This window comes from Pagrus major, chromosome 11 (genome assembly GCF_040436345.1).
Source record: "Pagrus major chromosome 11, Pma_NU_1.0".
In the NCBI taxonomy this organism is placed as follows: domain Eukaryota; kingdom Metazoa; phylum Chordata; class Actinopteri; order Spariformes; family Sparidae; genus Pagrus; species Pagrus major.
The window spans coordinates 10,037,970-10,057,342 of record NC_133225.1 but is presented as its reverse complement, the minus strand read 5'-3'; the positions used below and the strand labels follow the sequence as shown (position 1 = coordinate 10,057,342).

General features: G+C 41.2%; 3 protein-coding genes across 5 annotated transcripts; all 3 read left to right on the top strand.

The window, feature by feature from the left end:
* Positions 1-982: 982 nt before the first annotated feature.
* Positions 983-5,432, top strand: LOC141004895 (flavin-containing monooxygenase 5-like). Its single transcript, XM_073476592.1, has 9 exons — positions 983-1,120; positions 1,310-1,498; positions 1,917-2,082; positions 2,356-2,498; positions 2,623-2,819; positions 3,064-3,199; positions 3,756-3,975; positions 4,202-4,274; positions 4,738-5,432. The coding sequence occupies exons 1-9, from the start codon at positions 989-991 to the stop codon at positions 5,126-5,128; spliced, it is 1,647 nt and encodes a 548-aa protein (XP_073332693.1). The 5' UTR covers positions 983-988; the 3' UTR covers positions 5,129-5,432.
* An 826-nt stretch (positions 5,433-6,258) lies between these two features.
* LOC141004861 (flavin-containing monooxygenase 5-like) lies at positions 6,259-12,083 on the top strand. 3 transcript variants are annotated; one of them, XM_073476548.1, is made up of 12 exons: positions 6,393-6,472; positions 6,874-7,000; positions 7,751-7,941; positions 8,094-8,282; positions 8,554-8,719; positions 9,012-9,154; positions 9,312-9,508; positions 9,996-10,131; positions 10,324-10,543; positions 11,339-11,411; positions 11,528-11,597; positions 11,688-12,083. In XM_073476548.1, exons 3-12 carry the CDS (start codon positions 7,810-7,812, stop codon positions 11,925-11,927), a joined length of 1,566 nt encoding a protein of 521 aa, XP_073332649.1. In that variant the 5' UTR covers positions 6,393-6,472; positions 6,874-7,000; positions 7,751-7,809; the 3' UTR covers positions 11,928-12,083. The 3 variants fall into 3 exon arrangements, with proteins under 3 accessions (XP_073332646.1, XP_073332649.1, XP_073332645.1); XM_073476545.1 differs by lacking the exon at positions 6,393-6,472 and adding an exon at positions 6,259-6,355 and having other exon boundaries at positions 11,528-12,083; XM_073476544.1 differs by having other exon boundaries at positions 11,528-12,083.
* A 1,765-nt stretch (positions 12,084-13,848) lies between these two features.
* LOC141004532 (flavin-containing monooxygenase 5-like) lies at positions 13,849-18,512 on the top strand. Its single transcript, XM_073476072.1, has 10 exons — positions 13,849-13,970; positions 14,649-14,789; positions 14,885-15,073; positions 15,219-15,384; positions 15,674-15,816; positions 16,128-16,324; positions 16,689-16,836; positions 16,964-17,171; positions 17,286-17,358; positions 17,432-18,512. Exons 2-10 carry the CDS (start codon positions 14,658-14,660, stop codon positions 17,844-17,846), a joined length of 1,671 nt encoding a protein of 556 aa, XP_073332173.1. The 5' UTR covers positions 13,849-13,970; positions 14,649-14,657; the 3' UTR covers positions 17,847-18,512.
* Positions 18,513-19,373: the final 861 nt, after the last annotated feature.

Sequence of the window (19,373 nt, the reverse complement as noted above, 5' to 3'; positions counted from 1 at the left end):
TGAGATTCAGCATGGCTGTGGTGGGAATTTTAGGAGTGCTTTATTAAATCTCTCTCTTTATAAACACAACTTGCTCACTATAGAGACATCTGCCAGTACATTTGTTATCAAGAAGATCAGAAGTTATTGGAAAAAGAGTCCTGAGGTCATCAGATAATGGCTTCAATAGCAGTTGTAAAAAGTCTAAATATGACGTTGTATTCGCACGTGACTTGAAGGTTATGTGTAAATAAGACACAATCAGGGAATGTCTGACTCATGTTGTTGATGACTAGCCTTTAGATCACTCTGTCTCGTGATTTATTACAGCGTTATTTTATGAGTTATGAGAGGCAGTAAGTCACGTCAACGTCTAAATGTGCCTACACACTCGTGACACACTGTTGAGTAATATTTAAACTTTAAGAGGTTAACAAGCATTGATAACCGCTATCAACAAGGAATACACCACAGTATCTGGGCTGACATCATTTCCTTTTCATACAGTTTGTAGGCAATCACTATGAGCGGGGACAAAGGGTGCATCTGAATGAGAAATATGGTGTAGCAAGTAAAAGTGTCCAATAACCAGACAGAGGCTGTCCAGCTTGGTGCAATTAAAGCCAATTTTGGTGCTGCATAACAACAACATAACACACAATATGTGCCTCAATAAAAAGACCAGTGGATGTATGGCTATACCAGACAATCAATCACAATGCCAGACACATTTTTATATATAGTGGTTTGAAGTATAAAAGGTACTGAAAGTATGGCTCCCACCACAAAGTTATTTGAACATTTTAATGCATATGAAGCTGTAATTTCAGGTTAAGTCAGTTAATACAGGGAACCTTTAAAAAACTTTTTTTTTTAAATAGAAAGTCAATAACTGGCTGCAACACAATGCACGACTTTTTTTCCCCCGTTCATTATTCCAGCCAAAGTCTGCTGGTTTTATTGTGCTTATTAAGAAACTGAATCTCTTAATCTGCTTTTGCTCTCCAGCATGCTTCAGAAGGTGGCAGTGATCGGTGCAGGGATTTCTGGACTGACCAGCATCAAGGCCTGTTTGGAAGAAGGTCTGGAGCCCACCTGCTTTGAGAGCAGCCATGACATTGGAGGTCTATGGAGATTTAAGGTGAGCCACATACAGTATTTCCATGCAGTACAATTTGAAAGAGTGTGCCTGGTAAAATGTGTGCTGACTGTGAATACCAAGCTTGAAACCCATTTTAGTTGCATACGGTGGCCCCAAAGTCATGACAGCAACATACGGACTTAGTGAAGTGCGCTACTAACGTACAGTATGTTTTTATCTGTCTCACAGGACGATCCAGAGCCTGGACGGGCCAACATCTATTCCTCGGTGATCATCAACAGCTCCAAAGAGAGGATGGCCTTCAGTGACTTCCCTCCACCAGCTGAGCTCCCCAACAACATGCACCACTCTGAGATGCTGCTGTATATGCGCCTCTACGCTCAGGCCTTCAAACTGCTGCCACACATACGCTTCAAGGTTAGTGGTCATTATATGTAATAGTAGGTTGCGCTGCTTACATTGGTGTGTCCTTCAGAGGGCCTCAAGTTTAGGTTGAACATGCACCTCCTCCTAAAATGAAACTCTAGTCAAATATTTCCAGATTTGTTTGTACCAGGATGTTGGCAGTGATTATTTACACCCTGCTGTGTCTGTCATCATTAGCCCTAAAGTATATCCCGGCCCATTTCCACTCATTCCTTACTAATCTGTCTGCGTGTTGTGCTTTAACCTTGCCCCTCAGCCTGACCCCTGACTGTTTTAATCTGCCTTCCTGTTTCTGACTCACCTATTTAACGGGATCACTCGATGTTTCCTGACTTAATGATTTGAACAGATAAATGCCAATATCAATGGAGGATATTCAACACTATTTGTATGTACGTGTGTGTGGCAGACTACCGTGGTCAGTGTGAGGCAGACCCTGGATTTTGCTTCAACAGGCCAGTGGGAGGTGGAGACGGAGAGCAGAGACGGTCAGAGGGAGACTCGTGTTTTTGATGCAGTGATAGTCTGTACCGGACACTTCACCCAGCCTCACCTGCCACTCAAAGACTTCCCAGGTACCAGAAACATTTTCATATGTACTACATATGAGAAAACTCTGTTTTCCTTAGGTCTCTTTTCCAACATAGATATTGATCTAATGGAGATTACCTAGTTTAGATGACTGGTTTATCTTGCGGTTAAGATAATAGTCAACAGGTATCAACACAACATGAACCAACTCATACTTCTGTGTCACCTTTCTCGGCCTCACATCTTACAAATTATCAGTAATCATTCATTAAGTAAACAGTGAATTGATTGATTTTTCATTGATTCCACTGTTTCAGGTATTGAGAGCTTTGAAGGCAGGTATTTCCACAGCTGGCATTACCGCAACTCTGAGGGTCTGCAGGGGAAAAGAGTGGTGGTGGTTGGAATAGGAAGTTCTGGAGGTGACATTGCTGTAGATATCAGTAGAGTTGCTGACAAGGTACACAGCCGAACCACATTTCTGTATTTGCATATGCATATTAATGATGCTTTTATGATGCTGAAGGTTTAAAAGATAACGAGGACAGAGATGTTTACCCACTGTGTGCTGATCTGACCTGCAGGTGTACCTCAGTACCAGGAGCGGAGCGTGGGTTGTGAGCCGTGTAGGACAGGGGGGGCTCCCAGTGGACATGTTGGGGGTCTCCCGCATGGATATGATGCTGCAGGGGCTCTTCCCCTCGTGGAGTGCCAGGATGCTGGAAAAGAAAGTGAACAACGTATTTGATCATGGACTATATGGCCTGAAACCAAAACATGGGTAACAAAGTCATATTTTAGTCACAAACACTTAACTAATCGACCAATCCAGAGACAGCTCTGATACATTAAGAGTAGATAAGTACAAGTAGTTTCTAGTAGTAACCCAAAATAACATTATGCACCTGAAAATGAGTTTAATATGTATCCTTCAATAGAACTATCCATTTACATTTCTGTTGGTTTAATGTATGTTGTCATGTTCCTCTGCCTAATGACCACTCCTCGTATGGTTATATTGTTAGGATTTTTGCGCAGAATGCTGTCGTGAGCGACGACCTGCCAGCTCGGATCATCTCGGGTCGCGTTCAGGTGAAAACAAATGTGAGAGAGTTCTCCGGTTCAAGCGTGGTCTTTGTCGATGGCAGCATTATAGACAAGGTGTGTAGCACATTTCTCAGAGTCTGTAACTCTGTAACAGATATATAAGGTCTTTATCTTATAACAAGGATAATAATGTTTCACTTGATCCTGTGATATGACAGCACTCAGTTTTGGACTTCACATGTGATGGCATAGTGCTTTAATTACCATTTAGAACACACTTGAACCTTAAAGCATGGTGACACAGAGGCAGTCAGAGTAGAATAAAAGTTCTTTGGGGATTTAATTGAAAAAACGATGAGGGTCAAACCAGTAGATCACAAGGAAGATGCAGACTTAACCAGACAAAAGACAGGTTATGAATCATCAAACCAGAAAACAGGCAGGAACAGGCAGTCAGAATCAAAGAAGGCTAGAAAGCTAGGGCATGCGCAAACTAGACAATCTGGTGGAGCGCTTGTGGAAGTTATAATGTTGGGATGATTAAGTTCATGTTAGGCCAATGAGTGAGTGGGTGGGGAAGGTCGGGTGGTGAAACTACCTTGGAAAATGGTTGTTACAAGACAGAAGGGAGCAGAAATTGATTACTGAGCTGTTTATGTGTGTCGTACAGGTGGATGTAGTGGTGTTTGCCACAGGGTACAACTACGGCTTCCCCTTCCTGCCCTCAGCTCTGCAGGCTAAATGTGGCTACAGGCTGCGTCTCTACAAGCATGTGTTCCCTCCTGCACTGACCCAGCCTACGCTGGCGGTGGTGGGCTTTGTCCACGGCCTCGGGGCTATCACTCCACTGGCTGAGATGCAGGCCCGCTGGGCTACAAGAGTGTTTAAAGGTAAACTTGATCCAAGTTTTTTGATAACTTGTTCACCTAGAGCTAATTTGAGCTAGTACCTCAAAAAGGCTCTCTCTGCTTAAAGATAAAGACTCTTGTTTGCCATAAATATTCATACACAGAATACGCGCAGTGTGTGATTTGTAAGAGGAAAATAACCAATGTGAACAACAAACACACACGTTGTGTTTATGTGATTGGTAATCATTTTTCATGTTTCCCCAAGGTTTAAATCATTTACCCTCAGAGGAAACAATGCTCGAGGAAATTGAGAAGGACACAGCAATCATGCATCAGAGGTAAGACACAAAACAAAACATAAGGTTGAATAATATGTTCAGTTTGTCATGACATTGCTTTTTTAAATTAATTTCCAACATTCCAGTAAAATGGTGTCTACATCATACATAACAGCACACCCAAAAAGTCCCCTACCATGAGAAAAACATGACCCTGTTTCATGTAACTGTGGGAAAACAATCATGTAACATCCAACATTCTGAGGAATTGGGTTTACTGGTCTTTATCAACTCATTCATCAGATACTGGAGCCTAAAGAGGAATGAACCTCGAAAGGAGCTGATGATGATGAGAAATTAAACAAGAAAGAACGAGCTGAGACAGTTGTCAATCAGCAAACATGTCTCAAAAGATGCCTCTCTTTAAACATAACATCTATGTAATAGAGCACTGACTGTTAAAAGTGTCATATGGCAACTTTTAAAACTCATCTGTCTGTCTTTTTGCATCTCTGTCTCTTAGATATGCCTGCTCTGAACGCACCCCCATCCAGGTGGACTACATCCCTTACCTGGACTCTCTGGCAGAGCAGGTGGGAGTTCGACCAAACATACTGTGGCTCTTTATGAAGGATCCCAGACTGGCACTGCAGGTTTTAACAGGTCCCTGCACTCCTTATCAGTACCGTCTGACTGGGCCAGGCCAGTGGGCTGGAGCCCGCATGGCCATCGTCACGCAGTGGGAGCGGGTGCTTCAGCCTTTCAGGACCAGACTGGTACCAGAACCAGAGAGCAGACCTTCCTCTAGACGGAGCATCATAGTTATTTTCTCAGGTGCAGCACTATTGTGCTGCTTGTTGTACAATAAAAACTGCCTCTCCTCTTTCTTTCCTCCCACATTCTGTAAATCTTAGTGTTAACGTTTAGTGTTCAACCAACATGGCTGGACTATTGACATCTTGTCTATGGTAAAGCCTGCACGATATTCAAAAACCTTCTCCTGTGTGTTTTTTGCCAGTTAAGCGTTACTAGGAAACTGACGTTTCTACTATTTAAGTTCAAGAAAGCTGAAGTCATCTTTATTCACTCTGAATACCCTCAAGAACCACTTTTTGCTACTGTTGTCCAGTATGCTGCACCATTTGCAGAGTTTAATTTGATCAAAATCTTCAAAAAATGCTCCTTAAGAGGTGAATCTGGGAGAGTAAACCACAAAGTCCAGAGACAGTGTAAATAAGCTGGTAAACAGCACCATCTGGTGGCCTCTTAGTGTTGCTTTAACACAGAAACCATCAGTGATCACAAGCTTGTGTCCTGCTTTATGTAAACTGGTGTAAAATTCAGTATCCAGATGTTTATGCAAATGAAGCCATCTGAGTCTTTGTGTCACTTTTCTGTGTTAGAGAAACTAAACTTTTTTTGTATCCTTTGTTGAATAAATCCATATTATTATAAAATGCATGCATTTCATTTTGGTATTTCTGTGTTTGTCAAACGTTCTTTATTGACCAGAAATAGAAATATATAAAATTCTAAAGCCCCACTTTTCTGAGAGCGACCTCAAAACAGAATAATGAAATAAAGACAAAAAAAAAAAAAAGAATTACTTTGTCTAAATATTGTTGACTGCATTTAAACTAACTTTGTGGTCCAACCAAAGGATTCTGTCACACATGCAAAAACAGGACCCAAATGCAGACACAGGAGCAGACAGATTCAACGAAAAAAAGCAAGCTTTATTGAAAGCTGATCACCAATCAACCAAATAATAATAATAATAATAATAATAATAAAAAACAAGAAGTGCAAAGTACAAAGACTGAACATGAGGAACAAAAAAAACCCCACAGAAACATATCACGGTGAGACTTGGGAACAGGCTCAAGTGAACAAAACAGGACTAACTGAACTGACAGGCCAACAAAGAGTGAGGGAACAACACAGGCTTAAATACAAACAAACCTAATGAGGGGATGAGGTGCAGGTGTAGTAAGGCGGAGAAACACTGGTGAGGGAAATGAACAGAAAAACATTAGAAACAGGGAGAAGGGGCAGATAGGCTGGAAAGGCTGGAAAACGCTGGAACGAGGGAAAGGCTAATGAGGGAGATGCAGTGCAGGTGTGGAGGGGAAGCAGACTGGGTAAGAACTCCGGTAACAGAGCTGGGCTAAATAATCAGATTGAACACAGGTGTGGAGGGAAAATCAGGCTGGTGGGGACAACAAGAAAACAGGAGGGAAGACAGAACACTGGAAAAGGTCAAAAGACAAGAAAAAACCAGAAAACACATATAAAACACACACATCGTGAACTAAAGTGACAGGACTGTGACAAATTCTGTGGCTGATATGTTCTCAGGTTTCACTCGACGATCTCTAGGGGAAGAAAAACACATTGCACTTTGTCGTGTGTTTTTGCATTCTGTGTATCATCTTGGTACTTATTAAACAGGAGGCAGTCACCACATTGTTCACTCTAGTGACAATGTAACCCCTGCATCAGACCCCGTCTTTCACTTCACTTCTCTGTCCATACATAACAAGATGTAGATGACTATATTGCATTTTCTAGTAATGCTGGTATGCTTTGATGAATCCGATAATCATAGTTCACTTTCTAAAAAAGTTTGTGTTAATTTATCTCCTAATGTCCTCACTAGTTTTGAGGACTCACAGTGGATTAATCATCAATCGGGCTCGTCTGTGCGTTAAAACCTTACTGATAACCTGATTTAAAGAGTGCTGGAGTGCAGGAGTCCATTGCTCATCTCTGCCTGTGAAAAAGAGGTAAGGCTCATGCAATTTGATGTTCATTTTTGTATAGTTTGCACTTGAAGGGTGTGTTCATGTATGTGTTTCTCTGTTAGTGAGAGAGACTGTGGTGAGATGTGATTTACACATGTGATTTTTTGATGTACTTTAGTACAGTACTCAAGTACAAATTTGAAATATCACTTGGTCATTACAAAAACTTTTGCTGATTATTATTCAGTAACTGTAACTTCCACTTTACTTCAAATCCAGAAGTTGCGAGAACAATAATTTCAAAGTACAAGTCCTGTACTTTTAATTTCACTTTCTCAACTCTTGCTAACTTGGATCTTAATAGCTCTGCCAGCATGAGAGCACATCCATTTCTTTATTGTTCCTATTTCACTAAAGACATTTTGACTTATCATTAGCAGTAAAAGCTCAGGAGGGATTGATAGTTAATTAATGCAATGCACTTTGGTAATTGCTGGTATTCTTTACAGCTGTGTAAAACCTCTCCTGCAAAAAGGTCTATAAAACTTTATTTCGCTCCACATTAGCTTCTGAAAAAAGGGCGTGGATGGAGTTGTAGATGTTAAGTACTCGTCTGTCTCAAATCCAAATTAATATAATTATCCTTGATTGACTCAAGCAACTGAAAAGCCAACATGTATATGCAAATCAATGACTTGACAATGACTAGTCACACAGTCAAGATTAAACTGCTTCACATCACATGACAAAACAACACACACATTTCATCTTTTACCTCTCTTCATGCTCCAGTTCCAGCCTCTATATCAGACCAGAGTCCCCACTGCTGTCAGACTGACAGCCTCTCCAGCATGGTTCAGAAGGTGGCAGTGATCGGTGCAGGGATTTCTGGACTGACTAGCATCAAGGCCTGTGTGGATGAAGGTCTGGAGCTTACCTGCTTTGAGAGCAGCGATGACATTGGAGGTCTATGGAGATTTAAGGTGAGGGACGATGCTTTCTTACAAACACACCCAGGAGATGTGTAATACTATTCATATCATCACACCAGTATTATCATTTATTTGTTATGACACTTGCAGACACAGTAGCAAAGTGAAGTAATAAAAAACTGCCTGTCACTGTCCTTCTCTAGGAGAAGCCCGAGCCTGGACGTACCAACATTTATCAGTCGGTGATCATCAACAGCTCCAAAGAGATGATGGCCTTCAGTGACTTCCCTCCACCAGCTGAGCTCCCCAACAACATGCACCACTCTGAGGTGCTGCTGTATATGCGCCTCTACGCTCAGGCCTTCAAACTGCTGCAGCACATACGCTTCAAGGTTAGTGGCCTTTGGGTTTATTTGAAGAGGTAACAATAAGCTCAGTTAGCCTATCTATATGGAGTAAAGCCCAACAGGTCTCTACCTACATTGACCACAATTATGATTCTGGTTACAGACATTAAATTTGAGTCCTGTACTTTTTTTATTTGAATGTGCCGATGTCACTGGTACATTGGTACCCCACATACAGCAATGGTAATGAAAACAGATAAACATCAATAACAATGGAGGATATTCAACACTATTTGTATGTACGTGTGTGTGGCAGACTACTGTGGTCAGTGTGAGGCAGACCCTGGATTTTGCTTCGACAGGCCAGTGGGAGGTGGAGACGGAGAGCAGAGACGGTCAGAGGGAGACTCATGTTTTTGATGCAGTGATAGTCTGTACAGGACACTTCACCCAGCCTCACCTGCCACTCAAAGACTTCCCAGGTACCAGAAACATTTTCGTTCTTATTCATTGGCTTCACAAAGAAATAAGGGTCAGGACTGTCCTGCAACAGATCTCAGTAGATCAATATACAGGTTGCTGTGTAGTCTAAGAACATAAGTAGACAGATATTACAAAGGGACAGCAACTTTTTTATTTAAATATAATATATACCACCAACGTATTGAAGAATAAGGAAAATATATGCTTACAAAGGTGACACAGAATGTCCGAGCTCCCTGACTGAATTCAGCACAATGACTGACTGATTATTCTTTGATTTCCCATCCTCAGGCATAGAGAGCTTTGAAGGCAGATATTTCCACAGCTGGCATTACCGCAACTCTGAGGGTCTGCAGGGGAAAAGAGTGGTGGTGGTTGGGATTGGGAACTCTGGAGGTGATATTGCTGTGGAGATCAGTAGAGTTGCTGAGAAGGTACACAACTAAACTGCATTTCTGTACTTTTGTGTCTTTTCAAATAGAGAAGTGTTCCTTGATATTAAAAAAAAACTGCTGCCTTTGGCTGTATTCAGTGTGATCTTAAAGCAGAGCATGTGAATCTTGACCCTCTCTGCGCTGAACTGACCTGCAGGTGCACCTCAGCACCAGGAGCGGAGCGTGGGTTGTCAGCCGCGTAGGACAGGCGGGTCTCCCAGCTGATCTCATTGGGACTTCTCGAATGGATCTGATGATAGGGAGGCTCGTCCCCTCTTGGACCAACATGATATTGGAGAAGAACCTTAACACAGCATTTGACCACAAATTATATGGCCTGAAACCAAAACACGGGTAACAAGATCATTTAGAGAAGCATCTTTACTTTATTGTGTGTACAGCGTTTCAGCTAAGTGATTATGACTTAAAAGTATACATCTTATCTAGTAGTGCCTCAGATTGCAATGTTCATGACACCCCACAATATGAGTAAGGTGGACTGTGTAACATACTGAGGACTTTTGTAATGTGTGAAGCCTTACTGGAGGGGTTGAAGTTTACAGTTTGTCCTGCAGGTGGCAGCAGAGGAAAGTGTTAAAATGTTTCATGTCTCTTCAAATGGCAACTAAAAAGTCTAAACACAGTAAGGCTTAAGCAGAAAATATTGCTTTATTTTAGGTCACAGACTTTTTTTGTCTTATGTATCCATTTTTGCCAAGTTTACCACTTAAGAGTTTCTTCACATACTAGGCATGTCTTCCTAGTTACTGTAAGTGTGCACTAAATGTGTTTCTGTGCCTCTGAGACACTGTTCATAACAGCTCTCTTGTCCTTTTGGCAGTTTTTTTGCACAGATCCCTCTTGTGAATGACGACCTACCAGCTCGAATCATCTCAGGTCGTGTTCAGATGAAACCAAATGTGAAGGAGTTCTGTGGGTCCAGTGTGTTTTTTGTCGATGGGAGTGTTATAGACAAGGTGTGTATTGGTGCTATTCTTAGAATGTGGATCAACATTTGCGTGTCATGTAATAAAATATGGCAACATCCATTTTAGGAATCTCCTTCCTTTTTGCTTTCTGCACACAGTATTTATCATAGATAAATAATCACAATGTAATTCAATGTTTGTAGTCATCTAATCTTTAAACTATGTGTGTGTGTCATACAGGTGGATGTAGTGGTGTTTGCCACAGGGTACAACTACAGCTTCCCCTTCCTGCCCTCAGCTCTGCAGGCTAAATGTGGTTACAGACTGCGTCTCTACAAGCACGTGTTCCCTCCTGCACTGACCCAGCCTACGCTTGCGGTGGTGGGCTTCATCCACGGCTTGGGGGCCATCAACCCTCTGGCGGAGATGCAGGCCCGCTGGGCTACAAGAGTGTTTAAAGGTGAACTTGAATCTTAGTTTATAGTTTAATACCTAGGGCTCTCTCTGCTGACCTTGTTTGCCGTCAGTGTACATTTACAGATAAGATAAGATAAATCAATAAACCAAATGTAATGATAAAGCGAAAGCTGCACCCAATGATGTGACCAATAAATGCTGCAATGGAAACTAAGGTTGTGTCCTATGGAAGATTTAAAATGCTTAAATTAAAACAAATAACTACAGTGAAATAGCACCGAAACAATTTTATGCTCTCATGTATGCTGACAGTTTGACACACACACACACACACACAGGATCTATTATTATCATTTTGTTATTTACAGACACACTAAGGGCACATAATGGGCTCCAACGCTGTGCTAAAAACCCCTTTAGCCATGTTTTACAACTGTAATGTCATGTTGCAAAGCCACAGAATTAAAAGTGGGACTACTGATGAGGCGTTTCAGGAGCAGTGTTTTCTGTGGGAGAGAGGAGCAGTCCACAGTCCTGTCTACTGTTGGTGCAGACTTTGGCCTTTTTAACTTTCAAGACCATTTACATGCAAAACAACCTATGAAAAACACTGAAAGAAAGGAAAAAAACAAAAAAGCATAATAGGTCTTCTGTAAAATGTGAAATGTGTATTCATAATTCCACAATTGGTAAGAGTCTGAACTATCAAGCATATAAAACGATGTGAGTTATGTTTTTTGAGCTGCTAAAGAGAAGCAGAACATTGGGGTTAAGATAACTGTTAGAAATATGTTTTTCTGTACATTTTAAGTTGACAGATTTCTTTTTTATCATGCAGGCTTAACAACCCTCCCTTCAGAAGAGACCATGATGAAGGAACTTGAGAAAGACACAGTAATCATGCATCAGAGGTAGGAGCTCAATTGCAGAGCTGTTAAAGTGTGCAGGATGCATGTTAAGCCATGGTGATGACTCCACTCGGGCTGCAACTAACCATTATTTTATTATTGTTTGCTTCTCTCGTCAGGTTTGCCTGCACTGATCGTAACCCCATCCAGGTGGACTACATCCCATACCTGGACTCTCTGGCGGAGCAGGTGGGGGTTCGACCAAACATACTGTGGCTCTTCCTGAAGGACCCCAGACTGGCACTGCAGGTTTTAACGGGTCCCTGTACTCCTTATCAGTACCGTCTGACTGGGCCTGGCCAGTGGGCCGGAGCCCGTGAGGCCATCCTCACTCAGTGGGAGCGAGTGCTTCAGCCTTTCAGGACCAGAGTGGTACCAGAACCAGAGAGCAGACCTTCGTCTAGACGGAGCGTGGTAGTAATTGTCTCAGGTGCAGCCCTGCTGTGCTGCTTCTGCTACAATAAACACCATCTCTCCTCTTTGTTATGCCTGCAGTCATTTCTCAGATCTCCTCAGTGAGCAGCTTGATTATATACATTAGTGATAACATGTTGATGGAAGAAGCAGTAAAGGAGCACACTTCAGCAAATTGTATTTTCTCTTAAGTGATGTATGTTTTAGACTGTACCTATTTGTATGAGAACTGGTTTTAAAATAAACATTTTTCAAAGTCTATGCAGTGTTCTCAACATACTGAATGCCTTTGCTTCCCGCTCTCGCATAGCTTCTTTGACATTCACTGAGGTCCGTACATACCATTTTGTAATGTTCACTGCTGTACATTTGACATAATTCTGCATGATAAAACTGTCCTCCAGCTGTGCATGATGGCATGTGTGATAAAATACATTTGAGACGTTCCTGTTGTTATTGTAATCATACCCGTCAAGCCACGCCTGATTTCTGTACAAAGACTTCCATGTGAGTGCAGAAGAGTTTAGACAAAATGGCTGGAATGCACAGAAACAAACTAGTAAACACCTTTGTGTTCTCCATTTTATGTCATGCTTAAACCGGAGGGCTTCCACAAACTTGACCCGAATTTGTCAATGTGACCGTATGCTCTAACAAACTATAAATACACAGCCTGATACAAACCATGAAAAGGAGCTCCAAGCCATTATTCCTCCATTACTTGATCCAAGTATCGAATGTAAAAATTCAAAATAAAACAGGGTTTTGTTATGCCAGCAGATGGAGAAACAAGGGCAGAGCAGATATACCTTATGCTCCCTCAGTGTCCTGCTGATTTGTATAAGTCACCAGTCGTTACACACTTGCAACGAGTGATTTTCAAAATAGTTCATAGATCATCTAACAAAATCCTATACACCAGTAAACCACGAGTGGGCTTGAAATGACTTATTACGTTCTGAAATATCTTTTAAATTGGATTGTGCTGACCTCTCTATCATAGCTTCCTGTCTCTATTTGGCATTTTAAATCATCATAATAGCTTGTTAAAATAGAAAATATCTGATCCTTTTACTTAGGCTATTAAAGGGACACTATGTTATTTGGGGAAGGAATTCAAACTCAGAATTTTATTATCTACAACGCTGGAAGCTGGAAAGGTGGTGGGGTCCGCCAAATATACACAAAGTAAAACAGCATGAAATTAAATTGTCCTTTAAGGTCAGTTTGTTTATTCAGTTTATTCAGTCGTGAAAACAAAGAAAGTTTGTTTATTTACTTTGTCAAGGTATAAAAAAATCAGTCAGGGAAGATCTTCTGATTAATATTTCTTTCCCAAAACTGCATAGTGCACCTTTAATGTATGAAAGAAGGAGAAAGTGAGCAACATAATTAACGATTAAAACAGTGTTTGCGTGTATCCAAAATTGTACAACCAAATTTGTGTTTATTTAATTGAAACAGCAGGAAAGTAATTTAGTCTAATTTAGTAATTTCTAAAATAGCAGTTAGATGCTCTACAGTTTTTCTTAGTGGGGAATGTTAATATTGTACAGACAAAGGGATGAATGTTATTGTGGTATTCAGTTACAGCCAAATGGTTGCACATTCAAGGTGTTTGCTAGTTCGCTGTGAGTGTAAGTTTAATTTGAAGTGTCCAGAATCACTGCAGATGTGATGTTGCTGCTCTAAGTACAGTGGAGGATTGCTGTAATGTGCACCTAATTCACTATAGTGTTATAAAAGGTTGTTTTAAGTTAAAAACACTGTAAACATTACACCAGAAAAGGTGAAATAGCTAAAACTCATAAAACCTTGTAACATATGATTTGTCTGGTCACTGGTGGGAAGTCTTAATAGTATCTCCATGGACTGGTATTCAAAATAAAGTAAGAGTTGTTGATTAATTGTCAATGATCTCGACCCCTGAGTGTAAAATGTGGCATACAGTAAGTTGCTCTGGGGGCGTTGCATGTTTGCTTTTCCACCAGGCTTGTTCTCTGTGACCGCAGTGAATCAAGGGTTCACTTTAGGACAGTGTTACCGATGCATTTACACGATCCCACTCACTGTCACTGCGCCCGCCCACTGTCGAGCTGAACGGACCTGCCACGGAAAACTTCCTTCTCCTTCTTCGTACCGCAAAAGGTAAGACATTACTGTACATTGTGCAGAAACTCGAGCGTAACATTTGAGCGCGTCAACGTTAGAGAGAAAAAATAATAAATGTGTTTGAAAAAAATCTCCGCTGAACTTGGAGGTTGTTGTCAACGCCCGTGCAGAGTCCATGCATGTAAAGTACAGGAGAGGGACTGTGAACGACAGGTTTGGTTGCGATAGCAGGTTCGGTTGGTGGAGCACTTTATATAAAACGTGAAAAACGTAAAAAGATGAGAGGAAGAAGTTTATTTATTGTATTTCTTTAAGTATGCACTTAAAGAAAAAAGTCGAAATGTCGACGATAAACTTGACAATACAAGATTAAAGTCAACCTTTTCAGATGCTTCAGTGGCTGGTTGATGACTTAACGATATTGATATGATACATGTATTAATTATGTATGCCGTTGCGTCACTTCAGAAACTCACCTTTGACGTTAGACTCCAAGGATTAGTGAAAATGGTTACAGTATGTGTCCTTTATTACGCACTTGAGCTACATACTAGCTCGTACTGAACTTTGATTCTGCTTTGTGAATGTGGCTCAGATCCAACATTCAGAGAAATGTCCAAACCACCAGTTAAAACTAAACTTGAGACGGGGGGGGCTTCCTGAGATGTGCAACTTGTTTACACATAAAATAGTAATCTGTTTCATGATTCACAGAGCTGAAGTATGACTCGTCGTGTGGCAGTGATTGGAGGAGGTAGTTCAGGTCTGGCCTGTATCAAGTGCTGTCTGGATGAGGGGCTGGAGCCTGTCTGCTTCGAAAGCAGCAATGACATTGGTGGTCTGTGGAGGTTTAAGGTGGGTCACACTGTGTGCAGGTTAGACCTTATTTTTATTTATTTTCTTTAGAGATTAAGGATGATTATTTTCTCAACTCCTGGCTGTTCTTGCAGGAGAATCCAGAGCCAGACAGGGCCAGCATCTACCACTCTGTCATCATCAACACATCCAAGGAGATGATGTGTTTCAGTGACTTCCCCATTCCTGCACACTTCCCCAACTACATGCACAACTCCCTCATCATGGACTACTTCCGAATGTATGCTGACAACTTTCAGCTCATCGAGCACATACGCTTCAATGTAAGGATGCTTCACTAACTTCCTGAGTTCCATTTCTCTGAACCTGAAGAAGCAACATTCTCACCTTAGTTTAATTTAAAATATTGTTCAGCTTTTGTACTCTTATCAGCAAACTGTTATCTGTTTCTGTCTTTCTGTTATTCAGACCAAAGTCTTGCAGCTGAAGCAGAGATCAGATTTTTCACACTCAGGCCAGTGGGATGTTGAGACAGAGAACAAGGATGGCAAAAAGGAGAAACACATTTTTGATGCTGTGATGATCTGTATTGGACATCACTGCCACCCCAACATGCCACTACAGGACTTCCCAGGTACAACTGATAGGCTTTAAATACACAGAATCAACCTTTGACACAGTATGAACAAGCTTGTACCAGCAACCCTGCCCAATGTTATGTAACGCTGTATCATCAGAAAGCAGCACCAATAAATAATAATGAATAATCTACTATGTCACTATAATGTCCTCAACCTTTGCTTAATTTATATTTTTAGGGCAAAGCTGTAATGTCTATTTCAAATAAAGATTAAAGCCTTCTCCCAGTAAGTGTAGGGCAACACTTTGTCTAGCAGTGTCAAGTTTTGTTTTGATTTTTTCAGGCATTGACACTTTCACGGGAAAGTACTTCCACAGCCGAGACTACAAGACTCCTGAGGAGTGGAGGAATAAAAAGGCTGTAGTGATTGGAATAGGAAACTCTGGAGGAGACATCGCAGTGGAGCTGAGCAGAGTCACCAAGCAGGTTTGGATAAAATAGTTACATATAGATGAAATATGTGTGATAGTCTGAAAGTGCACTTTGTGACAGCAGCTGTGCAGTAGAATCCAGAAGATTAAATAACACAGTCAGACAATCAAACTGTAAAAATCTATAGTTCAGACATGAACAAAATAATTTGGTTTAAATTATTTAATTTACCCGTATTAAAAAAAAATGAATATGGGTTTAAAAAGGTACAGGTAACAGAGCCATAGAGTTTAGTAAAATAATGTTGAAACTAACTGTTAAAGATTTCTAATATAATCACTGACAGCCATCTGTTCTCTTCCCAGCTCTACCTGAGCACTCGAAGGGGAGCCTGGATTCTGAACCGAGTCGGGGACAACGGGCTGCCCCTCGATTTGTTTTTTAACAGGGTGACGGATTCTATGAGAAAAATCCTTCCCTTTGGTTATTTCTGTGGTGTGGCAGAGAGCCGACTCAACCAAAGATTCGACCACGCTCTGTACAATCTTAAGCCAAAGCACAGGTAGTGTATTTGTATCTGTCAATTTTTTTTTTTTTTTTTACAGTTAGAGCTAAAGCACTGCTTGCACAAAAGAGCTAGTGTGTATTTTTGCCCTGTAGAGGGCAGACTCTGACTCTGTTCTCTCAACACTAGTCTAGAAGAAATATCTCAACAAGTGTTAGCCAGAATAGTTTTGACATTTGCTGTATGGTCCCCAGACAACTGATATAAAAAACTAGTTTGTGACATTTTACCGCCTGGCATAACCTTTAGGACAAGCTTTCAGCATCATCATTTTCAGCATGCTCATTCTGTGCATGAACATGATTTGCCGTAATAATTACATTGCAGAAACATAACTAAAGAGTGTGAATATAAATCTCAGGGTGTTCAGCCAACATCCCACACTGAATGATGAGCTTCCCAATCGCATCCTGTCTGGAACTGTTCAGGTGAAACCCAACATCCGCAGATTTCAGGGGTCCAGTGTGGAGTTTGATGATGGAAGTGTAGTGGAGGATGTTGACCTGGTGGTAGGTTATCTTTGTATACACACTCATTAACTTACAATAACAGTCTGTGTATTAGTCTGTCCTCCTTACACTTTCATAGACTTGTCGGCCAGTAGTGTGTCACTGAGGTGAGTCTCCTGTCTTGCAGGTGTTTGCCACAGGTTACAGGTTTTCCTTTCCATTCCTGGCCTCACATGTTGTTTCAGCATCTGAGAACAAAGCCTCTCTGTACAAGTATGTGTTTCCTCCTGAGCTGGACCGCCCCACTCTGGCCATCATTGGTCTAGTGCAGCCACTGGGGGCCATTATGCCCGTCTCTGAGATGCAGGCCAGATGGGCCACACGGGTCTTTAAAGGTAAGACATAAATAAATAAATGAAGCAACCTTTTTCCATCACTCTGTCCATTTATAGAAGTATGTTGTGTTTAAAGGACTAAAGCACTGTGTTACAATGCCACCTCTCAAACAGGCTGCATCAAGCTTCCCTCCATGGCTGCCATGCAAAAAGATGTCCAAAGCAAGCAGCAAGCAATGGCAGAAAGGTACTGCACTGAACTGTACTGAAAAGAAACAGATCTTGTTATCCATAATGTTCAACTCAGATCTCTTTTTCAGGTATGTCACCAGTCAGAGACACACCATCCAGATTGACTATGTATGCTACATGGATGAGATAGCAAAGCTGGTGGGGGTTCAACCAAACATCCCAAAAATGCTGCTGACTGATCCAAGGCTGGGGCTGAATGTGATGCTCGGTCCCTGCACACCATACCAGTTTCGTCTCAGAGGGCCAGGGAAGTGGGCTGGGGCCCGTCAGGCCATCCTCACTCAGTGGGAGAGAGTGGCTCGACCCATGCAGACCAGGCCCTGTGATGAGCCCAAACACAAGAGATCATTTATGTGGCCTCTGATTCTGTCGACTGCTGCAGTGGGCTTGGCTGCCTATGTTAACAGGAACAACCTTCCACCCTTCCTACAAGATCCCACTGCACTGTTGGACAAGATAAAAGTGTACCTGCCTGCACAGTGATGTGCAAATTATACTTGTTCCATTTCAGCTGTAATTACTCTTATAACAGATTTACCATATAGTACAAACAATATGTATACTGTACTACCCCAACTCCTGAAATGGACATTATACATTTGAGTCAATGATGCGTCCTCATGGTGGCTCCAAAAACTGACAACTGATTTTATATTATGCTATAAATTGTTATTCAACATATCACATTGTGCGAAAACAAGGACCCTGTTCTGGGTTCTCTAACTTCTTAGCTCATACTAGTTGTTGAATACCTCTTAATCTATGTTATATTCTCTATTCTTCTATTCATACTTGTACAATCTCTAAATCTGTATCGCTGTTTTTCACTGAATAGTCTTGGGATTATATGATTGCAAGAATATGTCTCTGACATTTCTGTAGGCTTCTATTTTTTATATCACAATCATTCCACACCCTGCTTTGCCTCTGTCTTGTATGGTGCTCAGAAAATCTGATAAATGAGATTTGTTGGCTACAAATGATGCAAATCTGGATTTATGGTGCAGTACTTTGGGCAAAATATGTACGGTGCTTTTATGTTTTTCTGTTCAAACTCATATATGTAATGAAGACTTGTGATAAGAAAACACCTCAATTGAGGTCACTGATGTGAGATTAATGTAATTAAAAGTCAAAGTGCATGATCAAGTGCATGGCTCTCTGTCATTACCGATCCACCTCTGAGGAATGCCATGCAGTTACAGTATATAGTCCTCAGATTCATCAAAATAAGAAAGGAGTTGAAAAAGCCTCTGTAATCACCTGTGGGGACCTTTGGACGTCGGTAGGTTTTACATGCAATCTTGGTGACTGTGTTGAAACTAATAACTCTAATAACTGCTGAATCTGCACAGTGCCAGTTATTCTTTCAATTGCTCTCTTAACCTGTGAAACTGAGGTTTCTCTTTTGCATCACAACAGGTAAGTGATTTGCAGGATTGCTCTGGAGAGAAATCAGTCTGATAGTTCCAAGAGGGATTTTGCAAAAATACAGTTATGTAATGTGTTTTCTTAGAAGAACACTAGAAGCAGCTAAGCTCAGGCCGCTATCATATCTAGCCTATTGTTTGTGGTCATAAAAGCATTCAACAGGTCAGTAGATAGGAGGACATCCACTGCTGTTAAACATTAACATTTTATGAGCAGGATGATAATTTTTTTTCAGGGTTAGGGTGAATGGAGCAAACTTGATTGCAATTGATTTAAAGTATGTTGATTACAGCAAAGACAGCAGTACAGTTTTTCCGAGCACATAGACTTTATATTGTGATGACGTCAAAATATTTTTAAATCGCTTTTCTGGGCTCGAGGAAAGTTATACAAATGTAAAACCTCTATATATAAAAAATTGATAATAGAAAGAGTCGTAATTGACCTTGTTTGCAGTTCTAGGTTTGCTGTCAACAGTTTGACAGACTTTTATGATGCTCTGTGGGGGAAAGGCTTTCTGAGCTGAGCTGAAGGGAAGCCAGGCTGAGCAGCTCAGCTGTATCCAGATCTATAATGCAT

What these genes read in the sequence shown, in the direction of transcription:
- LOC141004895 (XM_073476592.1), top strand. Translation starts at nt 989, where the DNA reads ATGCTTCAGAAGGTGGCAGTGATCGGTGCAGGGATTTCTGGACTGACC. An exon ending in GAGGTCTATGGAGATTTAAG is followed by an intron (nt 1,121 to 1,309) that starts GTGAGCCACATA and finishes TCTGTCTCACAG; the next exon opens with GACGATCCAGAGCCTGGACG. An exon ending in GCCACTCAAAGACTTCCCAG is followed by an intron (nt 2,083 to 2,355) that starts GTACCAGAAACA and finishes CCACTGTTTCAG; the next exon opens with GTATTGAGAGCTTTGAAGGC.
- LOC141004861 (XM_073476545.1), top strand. Translation starts at nt 7,810, where the DNA reads ATGGTTCAGAAGGTGGCAGTGATCGGTGCAGGGATTTCTGGACTGACT. An exon ending in GCCACTCAAAGACTTCCCAG is followed by an intron (nt 8,720 to 9,011) that starts GTACCAGAAACA and finishes TCCCATCCTCAG; the next exon opens with GCATAGAGAGCTTTGAAGGC. An exon ending in GGCCTGAAACCAAAACACGG is followed by an intron (nt 9,509 to 9,995) that starts GTAACAAGATCA and finishes TCCTTTTGGCAG; the next exon opens with TTTTTTTGCACAGATCCCTC.
- LOC141004532 (XM_073476072.1), top strand. Translation starts at nt 14,658, where the DNA reads ATGACTCGTCGTGTGGCAGTGATTGGAGGAGGTAGTTCAGGTCTGGCC. An exon ending in AATCTTAAGCCAAAGCACAG is followed by an intron (nt 16,325 to 16,688) that starts GTAGTGTATTTG and finishes TATAAATCTCAG; the next exon opens with GGTGTTCAGCCAACATCCCA. An exon ending in TGGAGGATGTTGACCTGGTG is followed by an intron (nt 16,837 to 16,963) that starts GTAGGTTATCTT and finishes CCTGTCTTGCAG; the next exon opens with GTGTTTGCCACAGGTTACAG.